Raw genomic sequence first — 26780 nt, 5'->3', positions numbered from 1 at the left:
CGATCTGCGTCCCATCACATCGCTGCTTCTGTCCTGCTAGCGCGTGGTCTGTGGTGTGCAGACTCTACCACAACCAGCTAGGGACCGTGCAGTTCTTCTATCCAGCGCTCCAGCGGTGGATCGACTCTACCCTCGCTTGTGCTAGCCGCGGCACTCGGAGGATACTCCACGCTGCCGCTGGATATTTTGTACATATTTCTATGGGACACTGTCGTCTTCGGACACCCTTAGTGCATTCGGAGTTAGTCCATATTCGTTCTTATCATTTCGGGAAGTGCAATACAACCTACAAGGACACTTTACACCTTTTCTGGTGCCCTAGTGCATTCCACTACTGATACGGTCGCCTACCATTCCTGCTGGTGGTGCCTTCAGCTTCAAGTCCCGTTAGCCACTCGGTGAGTAATAATTTAGTTAGGTATTTCATCATAGGCCCGTACCATAATACCTACAAAACCAACAATGACAATAATGACATAATTTCAACAATTAAACTCCCTAAAACATATGATTACCATTATGTTGTGCCAAATTATAAAGCAGTGGCACTGGGTGGCGGTGATAGTGAAAGGCCAAGGATTACTAGTATTAATGATGATAAGGCAGTTGTATTCATAATTATGATAATTGATATTGCATGTGATCAGGTGCTGAAAGCTGTAGATGTCATTTAAAATCAGTAATTGCACTGCAAGTACAAGTTGAAGTAGTTGATGATGGCAATGATCATGAGGTGTAATGATTACCTGGCATAGTACTAGGGCCTATTGGTAATTACAAGATTCAAATATTGGCAGTCAATAGTCTACCGTACATTTAATGATATATTGAGTGTAATGTTCAACCCCTCCCCCTAGCGTTTTAGCCTTTTTTTTTCCCCCTAACAAAATCCAACGGCTAATCATTGCTGTTCATTTCTCCATTGTATTAAATAGGATTCCATGAAACGTGCTACAAGAGGTTTATAGATAGCAAACGCTTGAATCTCGCTAGGAAACGAAAGCTGAAGGAGGAGCCTGGTCCGTCAGCAGGAGCATCTGTTTCCTCCCCTAAGACGCTCACATCAAGATCAAGATTTTCTTCTGGAAGCTCTTCAGGTTCTGCTGTGTTGCCTGTAAAATGCATCATTTGCAACAGAGTCAACCTGCTCATTACTTGCCAAGGGAAATGGGTCAGTATGATTAATATTGAAGCATGAAAACATTGTCATGTTACTATAAGTTGTCCTTGATGAAATGGAGCAATATATATACACCACTGAAACATTGACACACATACACAAAGAACTTCAGTGCAAAGTTCAGAAACAACAGAATGTACTGTATATGCACCAATGCTTTGGTCAATGTGATTAATGTTCAAGAATTGACATCTTACCAAAGTTGTGCATGATAAAATGTCTTTGTAATACAGATTGCTTCCTGTATTTTGAATGCCAATGTTTATGCAACATGTTTTGACTCCTTGCCTCAGTATGTGATTGTTTGCCCTTTAGCAAACATTTCTGCCCACTATTATGATTTGATTAGGGTTGAATTATTCTAAGAACAAAGATGTTTTCCTAAGTGTGTTTTTTTTTTCATAAAACTGAATGACTACGATTAAAATTTGTTTCTCCCACTCTGGGGGAAAAAAATATGTAACTATTATTAATACTGAAACAGAATGTTCATGTAGAAAGGTCAGTACAATGTAGGTGTGAGTACAAAATCAGTTTGCTAAAACTAATACCAGCCAAATGAAAATTGTGCATAAGTTGAGTCAGGTTTGCACAGATCCTCTGATATTGGAAGTTAATTGCAATGTTATCATAATTTTTAATGCCAAACCTGTTTTATTCTCTCCAAGATTTTCAGGTACACATTGCCTCCAATACAGAATCCAGCAGTTTTCACTCATGAATTGGTAAACTATAATATTGCCTTTATTTTATATATTGGCATTTTTCAAAACTTTTACACCCTTTCAAGGATATTTGGACCATGGAATGTTCCAGAAAATGTATTAAAACTAGAAAATTTGACTGATTATCACTTTGAGCTATCTTACATGAAAGGAGGTAGTGTCCCACCAACCTAATGATAGCAATGAAAACTTCAGGAAATCTTATGAAGATTAAATTTTCTAAAGTACTGTATAAATATTTCATGAACAAGGTGATTGCTATGTAATCTAAATATGTTAAAGCTTCTTAAGAAGAAGAAAAGAAAAACATGTTTACTGATAAACAATATGATCTGTTTAATAGTAATGTCTCATGTGTGTAAATGAGTTTGTATGTGTGCGTGTGAGTGTATATAATATGTCAGCGTTTTTATGCACCTGTGTATGTGTAATGCACTGATCAATGCATGTATTATATCATGTGTGTGTTCATGTTTATGATGATCTTTTTTATGATGCTGATGTGATAAATGGCCAAGGCATGTAGAATAGTATTGTAATACACTTGGGTATCTTCATAACTATGTGTGTGTGCATGTGAGGGTGTGTGTGTGTGTGTGTGTACAATAAGATTCTCCCACATGCACGCGGACACACACACAAACAAACGCTCAGATTTTTTTTTTTTTTTTTGCCTTGAATGATTAGTCATTTGATTAATAACATGTATTTGAACAGAATATAAGGCATTTGCCTTGACCTCTGATACACATCAGGAAAAGCTGAAACATGAGATATTATGCAACTATTAAACCAAAACTTCACTTTTTTTTCTAGGTACTATATGGCTAAAAGCAGTGCTTTACAAAATGATGTATTTCAGCTTAGAAACACTATGGGAACTATACAGCGGCTAGCAGCCCCATACGCATAACTGCGGCCAGCAGCCCCATACGCATAGCGTCATGGGGCTGTGAACTGTAGCATAGAGGATCATGACGGATATTTTATTGCGGACAAATATCAACTTAAAATCGGAAAAAAATCTTCAATTTGAAGACTTATTAATAAATTTGAAGTATTGATAACAGAGTTCGTGCAAGGTTTGCTTCTGCAAATAGTTCCTTTCTGTTCAAATTGATGACTAAATGTGACTCGGTCGAGGGGAAACTGGGAGAGCTACACTGAATTGACGGCCAGCGCATGCGCACACAGACATCATATATCCAGTCAATAATTTCGAAATTTGTGCGCAGTGATGTGTGCGCCTGCGCTGACCGTCAATTCAGCGTAGCTCTCCCAGATTCCTCTCGACCTAGTCATATTAAGTAATCAATTTGAACAGAAAATGACTATTTGTAGAACCAAACCTTGCACGAACCCTGTTGTCAATACTTCAAACTTACTTGTAAGTCTTCAAATTGAAAAATTTTTTTTCGATTTAAGGTTGACGTTTGTCCGCAATACTATCCTGTCATGATCCTAAATGCTACAATCCGCAGCCCCATTACGATATGTGTATTGGGCTGCTGGTCGAAGTTTATAAAATATGGATTTTCGCAAAAACTACAGGATATTTCGAGGAGAACTTTTTACTGTATATTTAGGATGTACAAAACATCACATTTCCGCATTCAAAAAGTAGTGCCAGTGTTGCTGGAACGAAACCCATTTTCTAAGCCTCTTTTTCCGCTTCACCCCATGGCCTATAGAATTGAAATACAATGTACAACGATCTGATGCACACTCTTGGTGGAATATCCTGAAATTTGTATCAGACGATAGTAAGTCATCTATGGAAGGCGACCAAGCGATGGAAGGATGTGATGGGAGGATGTATCCCCCTTCTACATGAGAGAGCTTTTGCATCTTTATGATTGCAATTCAAAGATCTGGAATTTCTGGCGCACACTTCTGGTGGAATATGTAAATATCTACATAGCCATAATCAATGCATGGGGTGGATGCAAGATATACAGTAGCATATGGGGGAGGGTTTTGGAAGGGGGTGTCCCTTACCCCTCCCATTCGAGAGAGCCTTCGTATTTTGAGGATTGAAATAAAAATATATTGTTTATACTCAATTATAGTAATTTATGATGGAATATTTGAAAAAAACGTCAAATAAAGAAGAATAAAGCTACTAAATGTAGTGGGGGAATAAAAGTAAACTGAAAGAGGACATCCCCCTTCCGAAATTAAGGAACTTTTGGTGACAGATCTGATGCGCACTTTTTGATGAAATATTCCGAAAGTGTCATTCTCATAAGTCTATACTAAGTGTATTTGGAAGTTGGCCTAACGGGGTAGAGTGTGGGAGGGGGGTATCCCTCCCACGCTAGGGACATTTTCCATTTTCAGAATTGAAATTAAACAATATGATGCACTTTTGGTGAAATATCTGGACAGTTAGCAAGATCGTGGGGATTTTTTTTTTTTTTTTTTTTGGGGGGGGGGGGTAGGGGGCTGGAGAGGGTGGGGGTAAAGTGATGTGTTTGCACAGCCCCCACCCAATATCTTTATTCCAGGATTGATGCCATTTAATACGAGGAAACTGTGGTATTTTTGGAATTCATGTGTCATTATCTCGTAAACTAATTTTTGATGGAATTTGGGAAATTATCAATACCCGAAGTGTACTGCTACAAAGTCTATGGAGGAGAACTAAGCGGGGAAATGGTTAAGGCCTAAATGAAAGGAGGATATTATTCCCACACGAGGGAACTTTTGCATTTTTTGAACTGAAATGACAGATCTTTTTATGACTTTGATGAAATAATCATTCGGAAATATGTCAATCTAAAGATATATACTAAATCCATGGGAAAGGATTAAAAGGGGGAGGGCTATGCCCATCCCACGCGAGAGAGATATTGTATTTTCAGAATTGAACTGCAACAATTCCTTGCATAGTTTCGGTAAAATATTTGGACAGTTTTCCATCAAAAAAGCAAGAAAATCTCTGACATCCTGAAAATTATGGGGGGGGGGGCAATATTATGGCAACTGCCCCGCACCCCTGCATACGAGGGAGCCTTTGAATACTCTAGAATAGACAGGAAAATATCGTGGGTAGGGGTATTCGCATTTTCAGAATTGACTGGTGCACAGTTTGGGTAAAAGATTGGGACAGTTTCCAAAAAAAAAATCCAGATCTTGGAAATATTTGCTCCCCGCCCCCTCCATCGACGCTCCCCTGAAGGGGGTACCCTCCCCCTAAATAAAGAAACTTCTGCATTTTTAGAATTGAAATTCAGCAATCTAGTGAGCCCTTCAGGTAGCATATTTGAAAAAAAAAAAATGTCAACAAAAAAGTAAGAAAAGTAAATATCCAGGGACAATGGGAATGCTTAAATAGTGCTGTCTGTGCTTATATAAGCTTGTTCTGTGTGGGAGGGGGACACGCCTCCCACGCTATGGAGATTTTACATTTTCAGAAATGAAATTCAGTGATTTGATGCACACTTTGGGTGGGATAATTGGACAATTTTCTATAAAAAAAGAAACAAACAATTTTCCCTGTAAAAAAGATAAAAGTTGGGGGTGCAGAAGCACCCCAAGCTTTTATTTTTCATAGGGATGCTACGCCCCCCTGCTCCAAAAGGTCAGGGGTGTTGCAAGATTGTCTATTCCATGAGGGTAATGTATTTGTTCCGACTCTATTGTTTAACTTATCGATCTATATTACATTCTATTTATGGAATAATTATGCTATGTATACACTGGACATTGATGATGTATATATTCATGTTTGAGTTGCACAACATCAATTCAAACTTACAATTAAAAATTTCATTTTTCCCTATTGCTGTGAAACAAATTAAAGGAATGCGAAAAGTCTTCACAAGTTGTACATGACATAACTTCAGCTTTTCCCTAATGTACAATATAAGACAGTCCGATATGTGATAACCTTCTTGTCATAATATCGTAACTAAGCAGAGATCGTCAGAGAAAACCACATTGTCCATGATTATTCACAACAATCTGTGACTAAGCGTAACTCTCCGCAAGTATTCAGAAGTATTCGAAAGTTTACGCAAGTCGAAAAAACAAATAAGGTGTCAATTCGTAAGATTATCCGCAAGTGGACGCAGGTGTCCGCATCTGATCGTATCTGTCCGTATCGCCTGCATTTTTTCCGTATTTTTTTGTTAAAAAATTCTTGTGACGGCAAGGGATCCGCGAGAGTCCGCAGGACGTAACTCCGGACGCAGAGCATTATGTGACTGGGGCCTTAGGGCTATCATCAACGCCAATTCCCCTTTGGACAATTCCCCACATACAAGGGCAATCCCCTACCCCCACCCCCCCCCCCCCCTCCACTATTCAGGTTAAGTTCTGCTATTAAAATAAAAGTCAATTAGGAGTAACCGTAATATCGCCAATAATTATGTCTACATAAATATATATATATATATATATATATATCGGATAAATCATTGACTGAATACTGTGTCTAGTTCGACAATGCCTATCACTGCCACCAGTCGTGTTTATAGGCCCATAGGCTTTTCTTCGACGTATTTAATTGTTTATACCGTCAACACTTATTTCAGAATTTCCCTGGGCATTTTCAGTATAGTTACCACAGAGCATTACCTCCCTTGACAATTACCCCTTGTTAAAGGCATGATTTACCATTTGCAGATGAAACAAAAACCCAGCATTAGTGCTTTAAAATAGTTCTAAAATGTGAGCCACGGATTGAAACAACCACTGTAAAAATTTGAATCTGTATAATCAGTTGTTAAATACTCAAAATGTGAAGAATAGTTATAATAAGAATGTTTCCAGACTAAACCGTTCACAGTTACGGTTTATTGAGAAAAACACTGATATCTCCTGATATTTTAGGCTTTACTGAAACAAAACAAAAAATTGTATAGTAGGATGTTTTGTGACACAACAGACCTACACATATGCATCAAATGTGATATCTTGAATATTTTTGAAATCACTGTTCCCAAAGGTAAATAGGACCTTTAAAATTAAGCCCCAAACAATCATACTTCTCATAATCACCCTTCCCCAGCGTTTGTTATTTGAATTGGAAAAAAAGCCATAATTATATCCAAAAGCAAAGTAAAACACAGCAATCCAAATAAAAGGTAGGTCCCACCTTCTATTTAGATCGTTTGGTTTTTGGATATGTCGGTCCTTTCAAAACCAATTTTTATCCAATGAACTCAATACCTTTTAGAATTATATGTTCTTTCATATTTCATGAGAGGCTTCTCATTATCAAAAAAAAAAAATAATCATCGAACACGTAGAAAATCTGAAACCTCATCTCAAACAAAACTATGTACAATCTTTGTGTAAATACGTGTAAAATAATATTATGGATGAATTACCCGATTCTGTCATGATCATCTATAATAGCTATGCTATTATCGTTTCTATATCAATGGATAGTGAATGTTACATGACCCCAAAACAGTTTACCCGGATGCTGCATGTTTACAGTACTGCCGTAATTCTTTTTCACACGAGACAAAAACTGAATATCATTCCCACGATTTCGTTAGCAAAGTCAAACCATGTTCATGCTGACCTGACGGAATCAATATACTGAGGTTTATGATTTGTGCATACAACCATACATACTCAGTATGCTGTAGTATCACAAGAGATTACGCATTTTGTTTTATTAATTTAGATAGATTCTTTACAGTAGTGCAACTCTCCTTTATTTTCACTCGAGAGTCAAAATAAATGCAAACAATAAAGTAAGTAATATTGACAGTATTAGTGGTCCGTGGCGGATCCAGAGGGTGCGCACCGGGCGCGCGCACCCTCTTTATTTTATCATTTTTAAAGAAATAAAAGAAAAAATGGGGGGGGGTCATTTGCGCCCCTTTTAATTTTGTAAATGCGCCTTCCCTTTACGGAATTCCTGGATCTGCCCCTGGTGGTGACATTGAGATACGCCAGACTCGACCAGACTCACAAGCCGCATTCATTTCTAGAATGCGCTCGGGATATGTCTTTGACCATGGGGATCGAACGCACCAATGCTGAAGGTGTCTGTAAAATAAGGTCATAATTTTCGTGCCATATAATTATTTTCAAGTCAGGTCAGGGAGGTGGGAAGAGATCGGGTTTTCTTGCAGTTGTAAGGTTTATTGCCTTATTTGCCTACCTGTTTTAATCTTAAACCGTTTTCTCGTTATCACTCAGGGTCACCGCTAGGAAGCGTAAGAGGGTGACCGACAAGACGAGACAGGACGTCAGCTTCGAGACCACTTTGGCCGTGAGGCAAGATCTGGGTTCTCGACTTCTTCGGATTCTCCCAAAAGAGGGCGTGGACGAAGGAAGACATGTAGATTTTTTATGAAACATTGCTGCTTGTATGCACAAAGCAATATATCACAAAAATATGTAGAGAATATTATTCAGGAAAAGTACAGGAATGGAGTTCTTTTGGTAGCCTTCTTGTTCATTCAGACACGGTTTATGAGTTTACGGACACTCTACGATGCATAATTGTATTGACAGTGTCCAGTAAACGGACTCCCCTTGCTGACAGCGGGTATTCTATTCTTCAACTGAAAATTGTGCGAGCAAGGAAAACATGTGTTCTATCAAGAAAGACTAGTGAAGACATTTTAAAGAAAAAAATGAGTAGAGACAAATGTGTAATAAAAATAGAAAGCTTCATAACATTTATAGATAATATATTTTAATGCGTGCTGGAAGACATGAGGTTGTATGATGGCAAGTCTGATAACGATCTTTATAGACCTCAGTTTTTGCAGGCAATTCAAGTGCTCCTCAAAACATCTCCGCTTTGGTCAGGACTATTATCTTGGGACTTGGCAGACCATTTGAAGCCATACGTTAAAATCAATTACAATAAGCCAAAGAAACCAAACGAAATAAATTTACAGCACACAGACATCTTATCTGACGAAACAATCCTACAAGCAACTTTTGAAATCGTTCACAGGATAAGGTGTAAACACTGTTGCTGGTTTGAAGCAGTGATGAATCCTTTGCTACAAATACGCCAGGTTCGAGCTAAATGTAATAGAATTAACAGAGATGGGGATGTGTTAATGCTTAATGATGAGACATCACTCGAAGAGTGCATTTACAATTCCCTCGCAATCGTTCAAACTGGAATGACACTGAGTAATGCGGATAGAAAATATATTGTACAAACTCTCCAAAAAGCAGAGACGGCTATAGGGATAGCACCAGGTCAAGTCGGAGATGCTTGGGAGTGGATGGATATTGTTATAAAAGAATGTAGAATTGACACAAATATTCGAATTAGTTACGTAAAAACTTGCGAAAACTATTTGCTGTCAACAGATGTGGCCGAAGAAGAAAGTCATCTGTTTTTGGATTTGCGAAGCCACTGGAGAGATAAAATATGTAAATTAAGTTTGCTAATAGAGGAATTTGAAAGAAGAGAAATGTCTGAAGAAATTTGTTGCCAACCAAACTGCCATGGGAGAGTGCGAAAAAAAATTGAAAAGTTTCTGTCATTACCTAGAGTGTTGATCTGCAAATAAAGAATCAGCGAGTAAAGAAAGATACTGAAAAAATAATGCACACTCTTATGGTGTCACAAATTGTTGAAGTTGGCCAGGAAAAGTTCCGACAAGTCGCAATAATTAGTCACCATGGGTCTTTTGTACATGACGGCCATTTCGCATCAACTATCCTTTCATCTGGTGAAGCATGTTATCTAAATGACCTTAATCTTGTCGACGACCAAAGCTACGAGCTTCCCGACAGGCAAGCATATTTTGTTGTTTTAAGTAGATTGATGTCAATAAAAAGAAATCCAAACCCCGAGGCAAAGCCACACATGTTCAGTATTAGCTGTACACATTGCAATGTTTTACCAGCCCCCGTTGTTGTCCCTTCCTGTGATATGGTCATCTTTGTACCATAGCTGTTACAGTTGTCATGGTGGAAATTACAGGAATAATAATAACTATGAAAAAGATACCCTGTAAGAAGTTTCTAACTGTGTATCGCTGTTATGTATTTGCTTGGGGTGGCAAATAACTCATGACAAAACTTAACACAATACATTCATTTCATCCCAAATGAAGAGAAAATGATATTTGTTAACAATGGTTGAAATATGTATGTATGTATATATATATATATATATATATATATCATGATTGAATATATATATATATTTGTGTATATATATATATATATATCATATATATATTATATATATATCATATATATATTATATATACATGTGTATATATACCTATATATATATATATATATATATCCATGAATAGTTTGTTCACAAAAACCGAGAAGTCCAGTATTTATGATTTTGAAGTACAATCTCTGTTATTAAGTATATAGTATATATACGTGTATATATATATATATATATATATATATATCATATATATATTATATATATATCATATATATATTATATATGAAGGGTTTGTTTGCAAAAACCGATAAGTCCATTTTTGAAGATCTTAAAGTACGATCTCTGTCATAAAGTGCAAAATAATACCTTTTAAATGATTATATTGGTCACTAAATATAAAGGTATATTTTTTAAGTTATGGTCAAAAGAAGCAAAAATTTTCTTATTATTCTCTTTATTTTTCTTGACCTTTAATCGCAAATATCTCCATTTGGCATATATGGACTTATCGGTTTTTGCAAACAAACTCTTCATATATATATATATATATATATGTGTATATATATACCTGTATATATATATATATATATATCCATGAATAGTTTGTTCACAAAAACCGTTAAGTCCAGTATTTATGATTTTGAAGTACAATCTCTGTTATTAAGTACAAAATAATACCTTTTAGATAATGTATTGGTCACTACATTAATGATTATAAAGGTACATTTTTGCAGTTATTGTCGAAAGAAGAAAAAATTTTCTTATCATTCTCTATATTTTTCTTGACCTTTAATTGCAAATATCTTCATTTGGCAAATATGGACTTATCGTTTTTTTTACGAACAAACTTTTCATATATATATATATATATATATATAAATCATGATTAAATATGTATATATATATATATATATATATATCATATATATATGTATATATATATATATATATATATATATATATATATATACATTATACATATATATATATATATATATGAAGAGTTTGTTTGCAAAAACCGATAAGTCCATATTTGCCAAATGGAGATATTTGCGATTAAAGGTCAAGAAAAATAAAGAGAATAATAAGAAAATTGTTGCTTCTTTTGACCATAACTTTAAAAATATACCTTTATATGTAGTGACCAATATATCATTTAAAAGGTATCATTTTGTACTTTATGACTCAGATCGTACTTCAAAGTCTTAAAAAATGGACTTATCGGTTTTTGCAAACGAACCCTTCATATATATATTATATATATATATATATATCCATGGATAGCTTGTTCACAAAAACCGATAAGTCCATTTTTTATGATTTTGAAGTACAATCTCTGTTATTAAGTACAAAATAATACCTTTCAAATGATGTATTGGTCACTAGACGTGTACATTATAAAGGTACATTTTTGCAGTTATGGTTGAAAGAAGCAAAACTTTTCTTATCTTTCTTTTTATTTTTCTTGACCTTTAATCGCAAATATCTTCATTTGGCAAATATGGACTTATCGGGGGTTTTTTTGGGAACAAACTCTTCATATATATGTGTGTGTGTGTGTGATAAAAACCTAAAATGGCATAGATCTATATAAAACGCTTTATCCTGGCGAGGAAAACGCACCTTTAAGAAACAAGACACCAAACAGGTTTAATAGTCATCACATTCTTCATCAGCAACCAGGATGCGATGTGATGTTAGACTAAAATACGTCTATATAATAATCCATCTATATGTATGTATTATTTATATGTATGTATATATATATATATATATATATATATATATATATACATACATTATATACATATATACATAAACATATACACTGGTGCTTATATTGTATGAACATTTACCTACAATTATTTTGTCCCTACCAATGCTGATGCTTGAACACCGGGTGACAACAAATTTTCATCTCTGTCTGTCTCTCTCTCTCTCTCTCTGAGATTCTCTTTTCTTCCTCACAGTCTCACAGCCGCTACAAATACATCTTTTGAGACATACATCACAAAGAAATAAGACAAAAGGGGCTGTTTCATTAGTCTAGCAGCCTTTCTCCATCGTTTATTCTAAGCAACATTTGCAGAAAAAAAAAACATATGAGAAAATAGCAGAATAGAGCGCCATGATTCAAGCAAAGAAAAAAATCATATAAATTCCTCAGGAAAAAACCCAATAACCATCACTTTGGAGTACCAAGATTGAAGCCATACAAATATTTTCTTTTTTATTTTTCTCCTTCTCTTGCTCAGAAAAGAAAAATATACAACCCATTTTTAGATAAACACACATCACAGTACGTCCACATTTTGTCTCGTCCACATAAAAAAAACAAGAAGACTTTGAAATAAAAGTTAAAAAAATAATATTGCTCTCCAAGCACCTGCAAAACACTATGATATACCCTTTCATTCTTAAAAATGATAATTTTCTACTAGTCTCAGAAAAGCCACAAATTAAAGTAATCATTAAAGCTAAAAACTTATTTTCATCTACAGTCATCCTCATTCATTGTGGATTTATGGTGACAATGGCAGTCAACCCATATTATTCAGCATGTATGTGTATTAAGTCCACTGTGTGGATAATGCAAAGGAAGCTGAATTCTGACATCAAGAAGTCGTTAGCAGATCAGAAACTCTTTTTTTTTTTTGTCCCCAGAAAAATCAAAGTTCCTGGTCCACCAGAGACTTCAAGAAGTGTGAATTCCTTGGCCAATTGGACCACTTCCATCCTCCCTTTCTACGGAGCACAGATGGTATAGTTCGACGAACGACCCCTCCGAAATGTCCCCACTTTTCAAAGGGATGCTCGCCAAGTTTTCCCATCTGTACTCGATGATCAGTCACATCAATTGCAAAGCACAAAAGAACACAAGTCCCCAGTTGTTTCCTCTTGCACTTAGCAACGATGGCTGCAGCTAGAATAATTATCATATTTTTTTTTCTTCATCTGAAGCATTTCAGATAAGCATTCTCCACCAATTTGACAGTTGGATTCGGAATATAATGTAAAATATCTATACATTGATCTTCACGAAAAATTCTTACTCTATATTGCTATGAGAGTAGTAAACACAAGTTGATAAAAATCATTTCTCTATATATTCTATATAATAAAGACATAAAGAACACCGATAATCACCAATTTAAAAGTTTTATAGAGTACTTTTTTTGTTTGCTGCGAGATCTATTTCAAATCTATTACGAGGGCAGGAAAATAAAAAGAGAAACTAAGAGAACAGCAAAAGGCATGTTTTAAAGAAATACTTTTAAGACGACACATCCTATCTATTAAACTTTCTGGTGTAACCCATCTGTCTTGTTCGTGAATACAATGTAATCAAGTCAGAGTCACACTCGGACGGTTTTACCAAGACACTGCGCACAGGGAACAAGTCCCCAGTTGCTCCATGCATGCAAGTCAAGGATTACACCGACACCGAGTGGCGACTCGTTCCCGTATTGTTGCCCACTAAAGCTTTCGTGACGTCAGAAACTGACATTTTGTCCCCATTAAGTCTCAGTCCTGAAACATCACGCAAACTTCAGCGGCTTACATTTTCACATTAAAAAAAAATGACAACAGAACACTGACAAATGCAAGCATTATGCTCCGGAATTCGTCCCCAGGAATTCAAAGAATGAATACTTCCATTATGTCTACATTCGATGCCGGTTTTTTTTTTTTTTTTTTTTTTTTAATCTTTACTTTCCGTAGCAGATGGCAAGTACTTATAATTGCTTGACTCTGAAGCTAAAACATGACAGAAAGTAACTCATTTGTCATCTACTATACTATTCAAATATTCCATTATCTTCAAAATTTGCTAGCAAACAGCGTGGCTTAAGCTTGGAATCTTACATAATTTGTTTCTGATATAAGTACTTTTTTTTTCATTTTTGTAACATGATATCAACACTCCTGCTTCTTTTCTTTCTTTCTTTCTTTTTATTATTATGAAATGCGTTTCTTTGTGTAAATAATATTACAGGCCAACCAACCACCTTATCTCCTCTTCAATATTAAGGCCGTATAATGATTCGGCACTTCCTTATTCTCCTTCATGGATACATGTGACCTTCCCATTGAAATGTCTAGCACAGGTATAATGCACTTTTGTGTGTATAGAAAAAGGATGCAAGACACAGCACGAACGATACGTAATTGTTCACAGTAACGAATGACATTAAGTACTTTTTAACCATTTCAATCTCGTGGAGTCAAGCTTTGAACAGACTTATAGGGTAGTCTGCATGTGATAGAAACTGCATTGGAAATATGATGGCAATTAACGCATTTGTCTTGACGGTCACAACAAAGTACAAGTTTAATTCGTGGAAAGCATATTGTAGACCGGATGATCACGCAATTATGTAACATACAAAAAAAAATTCAAACTGGAAGAAAATGTCATCATCTGTCATATTCCTGCCTTTGTACACTTCTTTTTTTTTTCTTTCTTTCCCAATAACGTCTTGCATAGAACTGCAGTGACCACTTGAACAGGGTAAACAAACGAACAAACAAACAAACAAACAAACAAACAAAGAGAAACATAAGACGAGACAAGTGACAAACACCCAATTATTCATTTTCATTGTGTGTTTTTTTTTTCCATCCTTATCATCTCACATATCATGCAAATGTACAAGTATACAAGTACCTTGCAGATATTTTGCATGTGCCAAGTAGTTCTGTTAAACAGGCAGTAATAATTGTAATCTTGTCACAATTTTTTTTTTCTTCACACATGCAGGAAAAACTTTTCTTCTCGATTCAAAGTCAGGAAACAGATCCTACTCATATCAATTCAGCCTGTACACATGCACGTAAACTATTGGTTTCGGCATCCGAATGATGACACAAAACACTCAAAACATCACAACATTTATTTCTTTTTAAATCAAACAATCCATTCATTGAAGATGTTCTTAATTTCAGACAGAAAACAAACAGACAAACACTGGGCAACATTATGGAACTCTCGTTGAAGACCAATATATACACACAAAATGCACAGTTTATCGTGTTTCTGCTTGTTTTTGTTTTTTGGTTCAAATCATATACATGTACATGTACACTCACACTTTCATAATGATCGAACTTCTCTGAAAGACGAAAAATCACTCTTCTTACCCTTGTGACGATAAGGATGTCACAAAGTCACTGACAAAATGATGAATTCCATCTGCTCTTAAAAGGAATGGCAGACGATGATGTACACATGAATATCTGTTTGATTTAGCATAGAAAGCATTAAGATCATCCAATCAAAGACTGAGTAATACCTCACAAAGAAACTCAAGACTAAATTTTCAGAATGTACTGTTACAGCTTCTCTTTTTTTTTTCGTGTGTGTCCTTTTAAGACATTTAGTCATGAGTTGCTGGGAAGGTATGTTTCACAAAAAAACACTTTTATGGTCATCCTTTTATAGAGATTTCAGTTTACAAAATGTTTCCTTTTATTCCACCTTACAAGACAAAAGTTGATTGATTCCTAGTCTCCGCGTTTCAGACCCCGTTCACCTTAGAATCGAAAGCCGCGGCTGGAGTTCTTGGCAGACGACGCCTTGCGGTTCTTCGCCGACGACGCCGCGGTCGGTGAGCTGAGTTCCGAGCGCGGGGAGTAGGTGGTGCGCCGGTGGGTCGGCATGGTGACGGTGCGCTCCTCCTCGGTGACGGTGCGCACCGTGACCTCGCCGCGGGTTCCCCCGGCCGGGCTGGTGCGCGTGTCGTACGACACCGTGGTGTTCCGCCCCGTCACCTTCTTCTTGGTCGAGTAGCCCCCCGTCGGGGATGGCGAGCGCATTGTGGAGGCTCTCTCACCTAAATTGCAGATAAGTCACAAAATGATCACAGGTAGAGTAAATTTGACTATCAGATTCAGTACACCATAACATTCTTAAATAACATGCATAAAATCAAGCGATCATTCATGAAGGAATGAATATGAAAATCACAAAACATAAACATATGATAGTATCAGAAGCTTGAATACAGTATATGAAGTGCAGAATTTGATAATGATCACACTAGATACAAGTTCATGTACTAGATTGTTAATCCGTGGTAAATACTAAATTACTGGCAAATATTGGAGGCACCATGCCATTGTGTTAATATACAATATTGTACCATGTACAATTGTAGTAGTTCTGTACCCAGGTAGACATTGTATGCAGTTACACTGGATATTGGATATACGCTTATATGATAGTGTAATATACATCATGTACAAACACACACACACACACAAACATACAGATACAACTAGTATGCTCATTAGTGAAGGGAATAATAAAGGCTGTGATTTAAGAACGGCTGGGAATGTTTTACTACAAATCCCATTCTCAATTGGCTGGGAAGTGGGGTAGGCTGCAGATATGCTTGGATAATGTGCACTTTAAAACTTCTGCATGCAGTATGCTACAAAATAATGATGGACACGTTTTCCCAGTGTTTTCGAATGCCATCGAGGATTGTTCTAATAATAGTAAATTACGAACGCCATCTATTGTATATGGGCTTGTATAGATTGATTTTGACTAAATTTCTATCTGAGGAATCATGCATTGGCTTCAATAGTAGTACACATGCCACACACTTGTAAGTGTGCAGTAATAATATCAGAACCGTAAATACGTGTGTTTGATAATGGGTAATGGAAAGCTGATGCATAAAGGCATGCTGTGTGTTGGTTGTTTCATGTGTTTTCATTGTGTGTACATGTATGAATGTGTGTGTGTGTGGGGGGGGGGGGGGGGGGGCATTGTTCCCTACCCCCTTGGCTATTGTATGCCCACTAATATACACTGCAACTTGAGAAAGTACACACACACACTATGTGCATGTGCACAGTACCCTTTAAATGCCAACATCTGCCACAACAAAACTTAAATTCAATGCAAAAAGCATAACTCAAGCAAAAGAAAGAAAAATTATGGTAATAATGATTTGGATAAGAGAGCAAAGGTATTTCTTCAAAGCAAGCTTTTCTTTTAAACATTAATCATGCAGTCATAGGTGAAAGCAGCTTAAATGATTTAAATCATATAACACACACCTGAATTATAATTCAGATTGCGTGCCCGGTTACAATTATCATTATTAGATCTACTATAATCTGTGAATTGGTTGATTGTCTACAAAGATGAGAGAAAACTGAATTTCTTCCCAAAAGTAGAATCCATGCCAATCTGAATCACTCTCCCACACTTCAATTCAATTTCTATGAAGTGCATGACAGTCATCCATTCAAGGACAGTTGCATTGAAAGTCCAACCGTTTTCATAATTTGTATATGATTTGTTTCTTTTTCCTTCAAATATTCTTTACCTTCGCCTCGAAAGAGACTCTAACAGTTTTATCCAACCCTGTCATGCAATACAAATATAAAAGTTCTTCATCTTATGAAATGCACCATATTTTTGTGTTTCACATACATTGTGAATAAAGAAATGATGTATTGCCATACTATAGAATCTACAATCTCTGTATAATTAAAACCAAGAGCAACACAAAACTTCCTCCTACAATACCACAAAAGAGAATGTTGTCTAAAAAATGCAAATCAATCTCAAATCTAGACACATAAAAAAGAGCTACATGTACAAGCAGGGATTCTAGTGAGATCATTTCACATACACGAAGACAAGGTAAGAAATAAAACAGGAAATACGGGGGGGGGGGGGGTTGGCATGAAAAAAATTTCTCGAGAGCAGGTTCTTTTTTTTTGTTTTCTATGAAAAGCAGGAATGGGCAAATGAGAGCTAGGATCCAAATTTCTCTGCAGTAACATCAGACGACAGACCTAGGATACTATGAAAGTCAAGGGCGGATAAGTAAATTGTAATGAATGTTGAATCATTAGACTTGCATATCTGCACTGGGAATTTGGAAATCTGTTCTCAAATTAAAAGTTAAAAGTTCTCTTTAAAATAGGCATCTTTTTTTTGTTTTGAAGTGCACTGCAGAAGTCATTTATTTCTTCACTGTCGTCAACATCATCATTATCATTATGCTAAGGAAGGAAAAAGCGGGGGGGGGGGGGGAGATGAAAATGTAAAAATTGGACAATGATTACATGTAGGTATAAGGACACAACACATTTACATGTAGGCTATCAGGCAGGTAGAGCATACAGGGAAGGATATTCGCGCATTTGAAACCAGTAATGAGAGAGGCTAATTTTCTTTTTTTCACAACAACAGCATGTGGCTACACTGGCTGCTGCCAAAACTGAAAATGAAAAGGCATGCATGTGGTCACTTACTGCATAAGAGTGTTTTGCAAAGAAAAGTTTGTTGTGGTGGTTACAGTTAGATGTTTTTCAAGGAGAGAAAGGAAAATAAGCATCGAAAAGAAAAATCAATTTCAAATGAAGTTCGTGAAACATAAAAGCGAGAAAAAAAAATGAAATGGAAATCAAGTAAAATTAACTGCATTTTAGCGATGGCAGAGTCCTGCGAATTGCCTGATGTTTAAAAGAAATCACTGTGTAATAAATCTCAGAGCAAGGGATGTATAATTCCTTTATCAAAGAATGAATTTGTAATTGCTACATATATTTGATAAACACATTTTGTGGTATCATTGCTCCTACATGATATCTGAAACTTTGATGCAAGTGAATTCATATTTTTTTGATCTGATACTCTGATTTTCAATCGTTTCCAGAGAGCAAACAATATGTACACATGCATTTAACTAAAGCCAAACTCAAAATTTTTATAGCTGTTTCATCATACATGGATATTTCTGGGAGTAATCATGAACGAAAATAAAATGGCAAACAACATACTACACTGTAATTTGAAAGAAATAACTCTGATGAGCGATACTAATAAATTGCGTATGTAAGAGGTTGGCAGTTATGTCGACAACAGATTTTAAAGAAAGACAGTATGGATGGATTAATGTTATCTTTATGAAAGAAAGTTAGAAGAAGAACCACAGATATCCCATGTTTTTTAATAGCTGACTGTGATTTGCATAGACAAAAGACACTAAACAGTAGAATAGCGATCACCATGATCATATAATGATTGTACGATAAGGAATAATCCCATTCAACAGCACCTCTCTCATCTTGTACATACATATGCCTCATTGTGAAAATGAACACATTAACCAAAAAAAAAAATCAGAGTCTCTTCCTTAGATTTCTTTTATGTAAGTGCTTAGAGTACCATCCCCTTCGCAGAATGTGAAAGTCTCACTTTCAGTTGTAGGTGCACTGATAACTTGAGCACTTCACTATTCAATGAATCCATTCATTCATCCCCCTTTACCTTAAATAGTACCCATGCTTCGGACTGATTCTCATTTGATTCTCAAAATCACTGCAGCCATGAAAATGTCTATGTTTCATCTCTGCAGTAACAACAGAAATTGCTTGATGTGATCTTGAACATATTTGTCATCAATGGTCAACAAATGACACGCAGTTGGGAAGAGAGAGACCTTTCATGTTCAGATAAGAATTTGGTTCAGCAGGGATAGCAACCTTGTACATAGCATATCAGTATTCTGACAGTCAAAAAGACGTTAAGTTGGTGGAAAAAAAATTATTTTTACCTTTTCTGCAATAGACATATGTGATTATACAATAGAAATTACGAAGAACAGAATTTTCCATCAAATTTGCAATATTTTTGGCAAAAGACTGTACAAAATGCAGCAAAATAAAAGCAAGAGTTGGCATCTCTGTGGTTGGTCCTAAAAACATAATTCATGCAAGAACATGTGGGGTAAATTTTTATGCTAACGAGGTCTCTTCTTTTTACCTGGGGAGAGTTCCTTGGTCGTGGTTTTTCTGGTGATCTGCTTGCCATCACCGCGAGTCTCTCTGGTCGTAGTGACGGTACCGTTGGTCCCTTTTCGGGTGGTGGTCGTTCGGCGCGGCGATGGACTGGCCGAATCCTGTTGCCATGGGCGTGAGATGTTGCGCTTCTCTCGTATCTGCAGACAACGAAACGAATCATTGTCAGAAAATGCCGCTTGTCTGTGTTTTCATTCTCTTCCTTTTCCAGAAAGAATGAATTACTATCACATTATGCTTGATAAAACAGCCATTATACAGATAGAGGGTTTACCAGGCTAACAGTTTCTCTTTTTATAGACAGTGGTACAGCTTGATATGTCCTCCTCTGATTTTATTCTCTTGACATTGACGTCTGTCAAAGTGACTGAATTACACTCATACACAACCTGTAGCATGGCTCAACTCTCAAAACTGCTCATGGTTACAGTTGAGGTGATGTCACAAGCTAACCCACCCATACCACTGGGAAATTGTAGTGCACTGGGGATCAATGTTAACAGAGTGCGGCGGTCGTGAAAGGGTTAAGAAAGAGATGGGGAGAGGCTCACCTTGATGAGAGGAGTGGAGAAGCTTCGGGTGCTCCCCGTGCTGGACTCCGAAGGGGAGCGCGAGCGGGGGCGCCGCATAAACGGCGTCATCGACTGGCTGACCCCCTCCGCCAGCACGAACTTCTCACGCAGCTCGATGTTCGTCCTTCCCTTGGCTGCGGGTAAAAGGACAAGTCACAATTGGTGGCTAGATTCAAATACAGATACTGCATCTCCCCAAAATACGGTGCCACAGATGTGGTGAAACAGCACTGTATTTCCATTACCTACATGGTACCTGTACTTGCACAAAGCAAAAAATCTAAATGATGGTGAAGTAGAAATCAAACACAGATTCTCTCTACAATGTAATATAGCTAAGCCTAAGGTATCTAGCCATATTTGCACTTGAGCTGCTTATAAGACTGAGCACCGACCATACTACTCAATTAGATAATTGTAGTAATGTTATAGTAATCAAACAATGATTTTTGGGTTGCACTGTAGTGTGCTGAATTGAGCATCCATTTGATTTCACCCTGAATGCAGAATAACACCCGAAATATTTGCAAGCAATGTTTTTTTTCTCAAAAATATTTTACAAAAACTGCCCAAACATACGTGTACAAATGAACTGATTGACACTATTGATTAAATCAAATATATGTGGTTAAACAAGCTACACAAGAACACAAAAGAGGGACTGAAGACCCATGACCACTACTGACCTCGGCACGGGTCATTCTTGACCAGGAATTCGTCCAGGGCCATCCAGCCGCCTCCGACGCGGACCATGACGGTGCTGCGCAGGATTCGGACAAGGCGCATCTGCTGTGAGTCTCCAAACTATGTCATCAGAAAGAGAGAAAAAAAAGGAGCAAAAATGTTACCTACATGATTTCTCTTCCAACATAGTTTATGCATTGGTCAATCCAAAATCACATGGACATGGTTTCTTTTTAATAATCAAACTTTATAGCAAACTTCACAAATTGTTAGGTTGGGTGGTCAAGGCAGGCCTACGTCAGGATAACATGCATTTGTAGCTGTTTTTACTGTTAACTCATCTATAGTTATAAAGGACGACACTGCAAAAAACATAACACTAAATAATGTATATCCATACACTCGTACTTGTCTAATGTACATGTATATTGGTTCTCTCTAAGATCAACTCTTTTTCCCTTCCCCCTTATACAATGTAATTAACCTCGAATCGATCCATGGCCCATTTTGCAACTGGAAGATCACACTATTGCACATTCATGCACATCAGAGCAAAAACAAAAAAAAAGAAGAAAAAAAGAAACAAATCCAAAACCATATATGAAAAACAACAACAAACAAAACAAAGCAAACAAACAAACAAACAAACAAAACAAGCAAACAAACAAACCGTCTGACTTACCCTGTACTTGCTCTCTCCAATTCTTTGAACTTTGAACTTCACCTGGCAAGTACACTGGGAGATTTGCTTCTTCACCTGTGGTGGGAAAAGAAAAAGTGTAGCCAGGTTGACAGCGAGTCGATGACATTTTTACAGTTTAAAGTCCATGTTACAATGTAGGTGTACACTGTAGCTTCTCTGAATGCTCAACAGTCACACTCTTATGATCAAGAGATGCACTGCTCTCAAACTTCCTCCACCTCAAATGTTGGCAACTACAAAGTGTAAGTTGAAAAAAAGTTCTCTAAACTGATTACATTGCATTTTAAACGCATTTTAATATACCTCATCCTCGATCTTCTGAGCATCGGTCAGTGGTTTGCCCGACGCTTTGCCCGACGCCTTCTCCGGCCAAAGGGCTGCGATGAACTCCTTGTAGTCGATGAAGCCATCGCCGTCACGGTCGAAGATGTCAGAGACAGCGTTCATCTCCAGCTGGTTGGTTGGGAATTCTGAGGAGGAAGGGGGGGGGGGAAGGAATCAGACAATCACTCATCCAGTTCCATTTGCTAATTCGGTGTATATCAAACAGAATAATTGCCATTACATGTACCTACATATATGTAATACTTTTGCTTTTGTCTCGCTACTGATTTTGAGTTAAAGTATTTATTGTCCATTTTTGTAAGTGCTTAGCATCTACACTGACCTGATGGTTAGAGTTGAATGAGACTCACATAGTGTTCCAAGGAGGTTAGCTGTAGATACATTATTGCAGTGGTAAAAATTCATATCTCTCGCATATTTACTGCTGGATGTAGGAGCTTTCCCTAACAAAATTTTCTTCCATCGACATCTCGGGACTTTGGAAATAGCGATTAGCTATTGACCAGATGACCTCCAACCCACAACCAATGGTAGGCCTAGAGTAAATTTTACAACATGGGGTCCCCTGAACTCAGGCAAAATCCACAGATGAAACTTACTGGACTGGATGATTCCGTCGCTGAATTCGCGGCGGGTGAGCTTTCCATCGCGGTCGAGGTCCAGCTTGCGGAAGAAGTCCATCACCCGGGCCTTCTTGTGGTTCATCCACTGCAGGTAGCGTTTGCGCCACTCGTCAAAGTTGAAGTTGCGCAGCTTCTGGAGCTGCAAGTGTGACGTATTCAAATTGGCAATGCAGGTTTATCATCATGAGAAAATTAAACAAGAAAATATGTGGCATCGTCTTTTATTTTTCGTCGAGATTGTTTACATCGCAGAGGTGCAACACTTTAGTACAGATGTTGTCATTGTAGACTACAACATAAGCAAACAAGATAATAAATGCATAAATTTCTAAGGCTAGTTCTTTTGAAGTAATATGTCAAGGGGCAGAAAGTTTGAAATATGTTGATGCAGAATATTTAATAAGGAAAAAAAATGACAGTGCCAACTGTGTGCCGACATTATTGATTTTCTTGAGCTACAAGTTTCAAGCAATGAAATGGGCAATGCACATTATCAAGTTTAGAAAAAACTGAACAGTGTTACGCTCTTGTCTAAGAACATGACATTCTTTTGTGATGCTGTACAAAGCAGTGTTTCCACTGATTTTGATATAAAATGACGATGACTTTTCCATGGGTAACTCACCTGAGCCTGCCTGTCGAGGGCGTCCTGCAGGCGGCGTCGGCGGTCCATGGCCATCAGCCACACCTGCTTCCACTTGTTGTGGAGCGCCGCCACGCGCGGGTTGCGTGACTCGGCCCCCGGGCTCGGATCCCGGCTGCGTGGTCGGCTGGAGCGGCCACGGCGGGAGCGCTCAAGCTGGGGCACCAGTGGCTGGCCCACGTCGGTGGAGCGGCGCCGCTTGTGGGACTTGGTCAGGCGGTCCACTTCGGGTTGCTTGGTCGCCATGGCATCCTCGAAGCTCTGTGGTGGCCGAAAAGCGACAGACGAGTTAGTTACAGCTCACAGTAATCATTACATGCTTTATCATTACAAGGTAGCTGAGATGATGTTGAAGAACAGTTTGGGAATAGACGTCATATAATGAATGTTCATCATTAACTTTCGATACAACAGTCAAGCACATCCATATGCATGTTGGAAAATTGTATTATACATGCTCTGTGCAAATCTTTGATTGTTTCCTTCTATTTTTCAAAGTCACAAAAAGCACTAATTATTCAGAGCTCATACACTGAAGCAGTTCTTCTGATTAAATCATAAACAACCTTTATCAAAATACTTCAGTTATTCTATTCGCAAAACTATTTGTATGAAGGGGCAAAATTAATCCCAGTTGCCTTCTCTGCTTTGAATGCCAATTGACTCAGAAAACCACATTTTTATTATTGCCCAAAGTCCAAAGTTCCTGACACAGAAAGGATTAAAAGATAAACACTTTATACATATTTCTGGAGTTTGTGCTAACCTGGTGTTCAGTCAGGAGGTCCTGGATGCGGTCAGCATCCTCTGGGACGGGTCTTGAATCTCTGTCCTGCAAGGTGTTCTCCGACTTGGTCAACCACTCCATCAACTGCTCCAGGAGCTCGGCATTCTCCTGCAGGTTGTCCAGGGCGTCGGCGAGGTGATCGTTGCGCTGATCGGAGAGCGCCATCACCTGGGCAAGGAGAGAGAGGAGGCAAAAGACAATGACGATGACGGAGAACGTGAGGAAGTGACAGAGGGACACATACAAACTTGAAGAGTATCTTTAGTTCATACAATGAATGCAAACAAACACACGTACAATGTACACCCTTTGATAAGGGCAAATGAGACTCTATAAACAGTATTGAAATGTTTCAAATGAGACTTTAATATAGCATTAAACTACAAGATATTGTAAATCCAGAGCACACAAACGCACACTTATGCACAAGTGCTGTGCATTTAGATGTGTGCCCACAATACTCTTAGGATTATGCTGCAATGACCAATAGCTCGCCAGTCTATGGCACAAGATACATTGTAGTGGTATATTGCTGATTGATAGTCTGAAAGGCATTGAACCTATGGGGATTTTTTCAGTACCTGAGGTACTACTTTGCAGGTTTCACATGTAAATCTTTTTTTTTTTTCCACCTTTGTTTTGATTTGATTTTATCAGAATTAAAAATACGAGATAAAAAAACAATGTCTTCCTTGAAGTGGACACTTCATTTCGAAGCAGGGCACAAGTAAGTATGAAGTGTCAAACCCTAAAGGATACCACTGCACGATGCACCCCATATTGTAGGTGTGTGCACCTGTGAGCCAGAAGGTCTTTTTGTAGGAGAATGACAGGAGAATCACACTACATGCATCAGTGCCCTTCTTGCCCTAAACCCACATAATGAAAAAAAGATGAAATCTCTCCTGTCCCCCAACTCACCTCCTCCCATCTCGCCTGGAGGACCGTGATCCAGTGCTTAATGACCGGCACCGCCTCCGGGTGGCACTTGGCCAGGATGGTCTCCCCCATCGCGCAGGCGTCGTTAAGCCGCATCTCCTGGGTGGCAAAGTTCTCCTTGAAGTCCTGTCCATGGGGAGCGGCACCCCGAGGAGACAATAAAGACGGAAGAAAGAGATACATGTTGTAGAGTGAGTAAAATTTCAAGACGGATGATAATTTGATGATAGGTTTAGGAAAAGTATTCTCCGAACTTGGATTCTCAATTTCACGACCACTTTCCCAAAAGGTATTCTCTGAACTTGGATTCTCAATTTCAAGACCACTTCCAGTTCACTTTCTATAAGAGACAATCAATATTACACAATTCATTGTTGATGACCTGGATATCAAAGAAATGAGATAGGCAAAAGCTTCAGCTGTCTCAACCAATGATATCAAATCATACGTTTGTGAAAGTCTGAGTTTTGCAATGCAAATATACACAAAAACTGATGAAGGTATCAAATTATTCCAACATTTCATCATATTCAACTGGCTCCCAATATTTACTAAATTTCTCTATAATTCCATCTTGACATAAGGATATTCAAGCCCCAAAGGATTAGCAATGACAGAACACATCCGTTGGAATGATGACTTCAAATACGCATGTATAAACCAAAGCTTTATACCGGTATTTCTACTACTTTGACTTCCTCCTGTTTCACTTAACCCCTTGACCACACCCACCTTGTGCTGTTCGATCTGCTCCCGGATGACCTCCACATCGTCGCTGAGGGGTCCCTGGAAGCGGAGGCTCTGGGCCGCGTCGGCCAGCCAGTCCAGGAGCAGCTTGACGGTGTCATGGAAGACTTCGGCCTGGGGGAAGAAGGGAAGGTCATACAATGTAAGTCAAGTGTTCTAGATTCTGTTTTGATATATGAATGGAATGCCCCAACTAAGAATATAGTTTTTTCTCTATCCTTATCTTTCTTACAGAGCATCTGTGTATGTTTGCATCAATCAATGTGCAGAGAACGTCTCTTCAATCATATTGCTATGAGTAACAAATATCCATCTATCTTTATATAGCTTTACATGTAAAAGTACATGCATGTACACGTATCTATGTGTATCTATCTATCTGTCCATCTATCTATCTATCTATCTATCTATCTATCTATCTATCTATCTATCCTTCTCCTCTTCCTCCTCCTCCTCCCTACCTCCTTCATGGCATCCTCCAGTCTCTCCTGCTTGTGGACGCTGAGTTCGCAGACCACGTCCCACTTGGTGGCCAGTTCCTGCAGCTTGGCCCTCAGGTGTGAGGTGTCCTCGCTGGACTTGTCCATCAGGTCCTTGGCTGACTTGTTGACCGACTTGACGCTGTTCTTCCGGCTGCTCAGGTCTCGCTGGAAGCCCTGTGCGATGACCACGACAAGGACGAAGCAAAGCAATAAGACATTGCTATCATGTATCAGAATCGGAGTCATTTGCTTTTCTCCTCTTAGCTAGCTTTACACTAAATTAGTTCATGCGAATTTCAATATCTCTTTCTAATCTGTTGAAAAATAAAGAAGAATGGATTATGATTGAATTGAACTAGATCTATGATTTGTTGTCTTATTTCAAACAATGAAATTC

At 37.9% G+C, this 26780-nt stretch overlaps 1 protein-coding gene and 1 long non-coding RNA gene across 2 annotated transcripts in view; one reads left to right on the top strand and one right to left on the bottom strand.

Moving 5' to 3' along the window:
• The first annotated feature begins 63 nt into the window (after window positions 1-63).
• LOC140234108 (uncharacterized) lies at window positions 64-9847 on the top strand. The gene is made up of 3 exons (XR_011901577.1): window positions 64-398; window positions 936-1171; window positions 8068-9847. It is a non-coding gene; the product is annotated as an uncharacterized lncRNA (long non-coding RNA).
• A 2225-nt stretch (window positions 9848-12072) lies between these two features.
• The window catches only part of LOC140233928 (uncharacterized), a 219178-nt gene continuing 204470 nt past the window's right edge, over window positions 12073-26780 (bottom strand). The window contains 12 exon segments of the mRNA XM_072314017.1: window positions 12073-15864; window positions 19824-19998; window positions 20410-20564; window positions 21117-21234; window positions 21797-21871; window positions 22121-22287; window positions 22762-22924; window positions 23411-23689; window positions 24195-24383; window positions 25137-25280; window positions 25887-26015; window positions 26363-26557. Of these exon segments, the coding sequence (XP_072170118.1) occupies window positions 15566-15864; window positions 19824-19998; window positions 20410-20564; window positions 21117-21234; window positions 21797-21871; window positions 22121-22287; window positions 22762-22924; window positions 23411-23689; window positions 24195-24383; window positions 25137-25280; window positions 25887-26015; window positions 26363-26557 (2088 nt within the window). The 3' untranslated portion in view covers window positions 12073-15565.

This window comes from Diadema setosum, chromosome 10 (genome assembly GCF_964275005.1).
Source record: "Diadema setosum chromosome 10, eeDiaSeto1, whole genome shotgun sequence".
NCBI lineage: Eukaryota > Metazoa > Echinodermata > Echinoidea > Diadematoida > Diadematidae > Diadema > Diadema setosum.
This window is presented reverse-complemented; position numbering and strand designations above follow the sequence as displayed.